Source organism: Silene latifolia, chromosome 3, assembly GCF_048544455.1.
Source record: "Silene latifolia isolate original U9 population chromosome 3, ASM4854445v1, whole genome shotgun sequence".
Taxonomy (NCBI): domain Eukaryota; kingdom Viridiplantae; phylum Streptophyta; class Magnoliopsida; order Caryophyllales; family Caryophyllaceae; genus Silene; species Silene latifolia.
Window position 1 is genome coordinate 114,570,573 of NC_133528.1, and position 3,919 is coordinate 114,574,491.

The 3,919-nt window shown below is 34.8% G+C and overlaps 1 protein-coding gene across 2 annotated transcripts; it reads left to right on the plus strand.

Annotated features, from left to right (window-relative positions):
* The first annotated feature begins 297 nt into the window (after nt 1-297).
* Nucleotides 298-3,919, plus strand: LOC141647874 (protein KINESIN LIGHT CHAIN-RELATED 2-like). 2 transcript variants are annotated; one of them, XM_074456235.1, is made up of 4 exons: nt 298-651; nt 1,468-2,368; nt 2,573-3,545; nt 3,623-3,919. In XM_074456235.1, exons 2-4 carry the CDS (start codon nt 1,489-1,491, stop codon nt 3,837-3,839), a joined length of 2,070 nt encoding a protein of 689 aa, XP_074312336.1. In that variant the 5' UTR covers nt 298-651; nt 1,468-1,488; the 3' UTR covers nt 3,840-3,919. The 2 variants fall into 2 exon arrangements, with proteins under 2 accessions (XP_074312336.1, XP_074312337.1); XM_074456236.1 differs by having other exon boundaries at nt 353-600.

The following is a 3,919-nucleotide window of genomic DNA, read 5'->3' on the forward strand; positions in this document are numbered from 1 at the left end:
TTACATATTTTAAAGTAAACAAATAATTGAGACGATTTTAAACAAATTTATCATAAAGTAGGATCTTTTAATAACAACCTTTACTAATAGAGTTATGTTTGAATCCATTTTATAACTATGTCATTGTAAATCGTCTTATCCAAGACAACTCTGTTTAACTTTACATTATTTCAAAATTTGGACGCAAAATTTAACAATGGTACACGTCCAAAAAATAAGAAAAAAGCAATCCTTCCCCATGCTACCACCACCCAACACATCACCATCCATCTGCATACTTAAAAATCCGTTAAACCCGCCAAGTTGTGTGTATCATTAAAATTAGAAAAACAATAAAAATTACAACCAATTTGTTCCTTCAACTTTGGGGAAAATAAAAGTTGGGGTGGCAATTAGTTGGAGAAAGATCACCTTCATTATTCTTTGAATTTAATTCTCTTATCTCTTTCTTCAACTTAATTTGCCATTTCACTCCTTCCTCACATATTCTTTTTATTGTTAACGAAATAATCATTACATTGTTTAAATCCCCATCTAACAAAAAGACAATTATTAATCATCAATTATTTTCTGGGTTATAACCCAGAATTAATCCATCAGGTATTTTCTGGGTTTATAACCCAGAATTAATCATCCATTATTTATCGTGAGGTTAAGTGCTCATTTATTATTATGTTGTAACTTCATTTGTTTCGTGTAATTAATGTTGTCATTTTTCTAATTTGGTTTCATATTGTTGCACTGTTGTACGTTTTTATTTGATTATTTGTTTCTCCTTTGATGTACATGAAAGCATTTGTTACGGAGGTATCTCATCTATTCCATTTGATTGTATACGTTTTTCAAAATTTTCTTTGCATATTTTGACAAAATGTATACAATCGTAGGGAATAAGAAGTACTTCGATTTCGACATTTTTCCATTTTCTATTCTCTCTAAGAAAACAATGGTAAGATATATAAAGTAATTTTTAAACATTTCTAACAATTTGACAAATTTTTAAAACAAAAATTGTTTTTTTTTTTTCATATATTATTCTTTAGTTTCCGGAATACATTTGTGTACAGAAATGATCCATTTGAATACTTTTAACGGGAAAATAGTAATTGGTTGATGTAATCCTTAATACAATAATTTTGATTTGGTTGTTCAAAAAGAAAATCCATTTTTTTTATTGTGATAAGGCTATATATACATTGACAACAATACCTCACAATAGCTGAAAACTTGCCGAAAATGTTTTCTAAAGTTTATTGGAACGAGAAATTTGCTTCCAACTATGATTTCGTGGTAACGATTAGCCATTTCACTATCTCCTTCATTGTTAGATTTATATACATTGCTCCACAAGAGTAGGACAGTGTACATTTGATCCTCTAATTACCCGACAATTTGTGGCAGCCCATGAGGCGATTACTTACATATGGCTATTAGGCATTGACCTAAATTATGTTTTTTCAATTGTAGATTGTATCAAACTAAGAAAAAATGCTCATGCCGGAAGAAGCAATAAATAGAGTGATAATCCACCCGAGTTCTAGTCCAAGTCAATTCAAAATTAGAAACCCCAAACAAAATGCATCACCAATAAGCCCTCTAAGTCCTAAGAGTTCAAGTTGTTGCTCTTTTGACTTAGCCATGATTGATGGTGTTGACGACTCAATCGACAAGTTGTGCCAAAATATTTGTGACATGGAAAGCTCCGATGGCTCTGCATCAATCCATAGCTTCACAACATATGGTAATGAATCGAGAATTGATTCTGAGCTACGTTGCCTTGTTGGAGCTAGTGTTGAAACAAAGGAAGATATAAAGGAGGTGGTTGTGGTAGAACAAAAAAATAAAGTTCGAAAATCTAACAAGATAGGAAAGATCGTCAAGGGAATTAGTTCCAATGTCACATGTATGGGATATATGCCTCCTGTTGGTAAGACCAACACATCTAAAAGTACAACTGCTAAAAGGCGATCAATCTCGTTTGATAGTAGAGAAGGTGTTGTTGAGAAAGGAACCAATAATCCAGACTTGGGACCCTATTTGCTTAAGAAAGCAAAGGATCTACTTTCTTCCGGACTTAATGAGAACAAGGCACTTGAGCTCATTCTTAGAGCAAAAAAATGTTTTGAGACTTGTGTTTATGACAAGCCAAACTTAGATTATGTCATGTGCTTGCATATTTTGGCTTCAATGTATTGTAGTGCAGGGCAATACAAGGAAGCAATTCCTGTCTTGGAACGTTCCATTGAAGTCCCTAACATAGAGCTTAGCCAAAATCATTGTCTTGCTAAATTTGTTGGTTGTATGAAGTTGGGTGACATCTATGCTATGCTTGGCCAAGTCGAGGAGTCTATTCTCTATTATACCACTGGTTCGTCATACTTTGAAACTCTAGCCTTTTACTCCCTCAATTTCATTTTTACTGACGTCATTTGACTAATTAACGAGTCCTTTTAACAAAGTTATATGTTCATTTACTAAATAGTTTTTAGCTCTCTCTTTCTTGCAGATCGTTATACTAGAAAGTTTGTATCCTTTAGGCCATCATTAAGAAAACTATTTTCTTGTTAAACAGGTTTGGAAATTCAAAAAAGGGCTCTTGGAGCTCAAGACTCACGACTCGGTGGAACATGTCGCTATGTGGCAGAGGCTTATGTACAAGCATTTGAATTTGATGAGGCAGAGAAGCTTTGTGAAATGGCTCTAGACATCCATAAAGATAACGGCTCTCCATTCTCAATAGAAGAAGCTTCGGATAGAAGATTAATGGGTCTTATATGTGATTCAAAGGGTAACCATGAAGCGGCTCTTGAGCATTATAAGTTAGCAAGCAAGGCTTTATGTAGTATTGGGATGGATTCAGAGGTTGCAGTTCTTGAATGTAGTATTGGGGATGCATACTTAGTCTTGGGTCGCTATGATGATGCCGTATTTTCATTCAAAAAGGCCCTTTCATCCTTCAGGTCGAACAAAGGAAAAAACCATCCTGCTGTAGCCTCAGTTTTTGTTCGTTTGGCCGAGCTTTATACCAAGGTCGGGAAGTTCAGTGAGTCTAAATCTTATTCCGAAAAAGCTCTTCAGATATATAACAAGCCACCTCCTCCTGGTGTGGATGTGGACGACATTGCTAATGGCTTGATTGAGCTTGCTACTATATACGAGACAATGAACGAGATGGACGAGGCTCTGAAACTACTGAAAAAGGCTCAAGAGTTGTATAGTGAACGGGCAGGCCATAAAAGTGTAATTGCTGGGGTTGAAGCGCAAATAGGCGTGATATATTATATGCTTGGAAATTATTCAGAATGTTACACTTATCTAAAGAGTTCTGTTTCGAAATTTGAAGCTTCAGGGGAGAAAAGATCATCTCTTTATGCAATAACTTTGAACCAAGTAGGTTTGGCTTGTGTTCAACTCAATGAAATTAGTGAGGCTGTGGAACTCTTTGAAGAAGCTAGAGGTATCTTGGAAAAAGAATATGGATTGCATCACCCTGATACTCTCGGTGTTTACAGTAATCTTGCAGCCGCTTGTGATGCTCTTGGAAGGTTTGCATCCAATCTCTCGCCTTACATTATTATTTATTCATATTTACTTGATATTTCATTAATATATGTAACAACAGATGGGACCAAGCAATTGAACTGTTGGAGTATGTTGTTCTGATGCGAGAGGAGAAGCTCGGAACAGCAGATCCAGTAGCAAATGATGAGAAGTGCAGGCTAGCAGAACTACTAACTGAAGTAGGGAAAACAAGAAGGAGAAATTCAAGATCACTTGAGACATTACTTGATAAAAACTTTCAAACCATAAAAAGGAACATAACAAGGTTTATTTGGTAGACACAGAATATATATTATGTACATGTACATACGACTTTATAATTTTCTAATTTTTGTTAATCCACTAAAATTGGAGAAAA

Excerpts from the sequence above, each read along its gene's own strand:
- LOC141647874 (XM_074456235.1), top strand. The coding sequence starts at position 1,489 with ATGCTCATGCCGGAAGAAGCAATAAATAGAGTGATAATCCACCCGAGT. Across the intron at positions 2,369-2,572 it reads TATTCTCTATTATACCACTG|GTTTGGAAATTCAAAAAAGG; the intron begins GTTCGTCATACT and ends CTTGTTAAACAG. Across the intron at positions 3,546-3,622 it reads GCTTGTGATGCTCTTGGAAG|ATGGGACCAAGCAATTGAAC; the intron begins GTTTGCATCCAA and ends ATGTAACAACAG.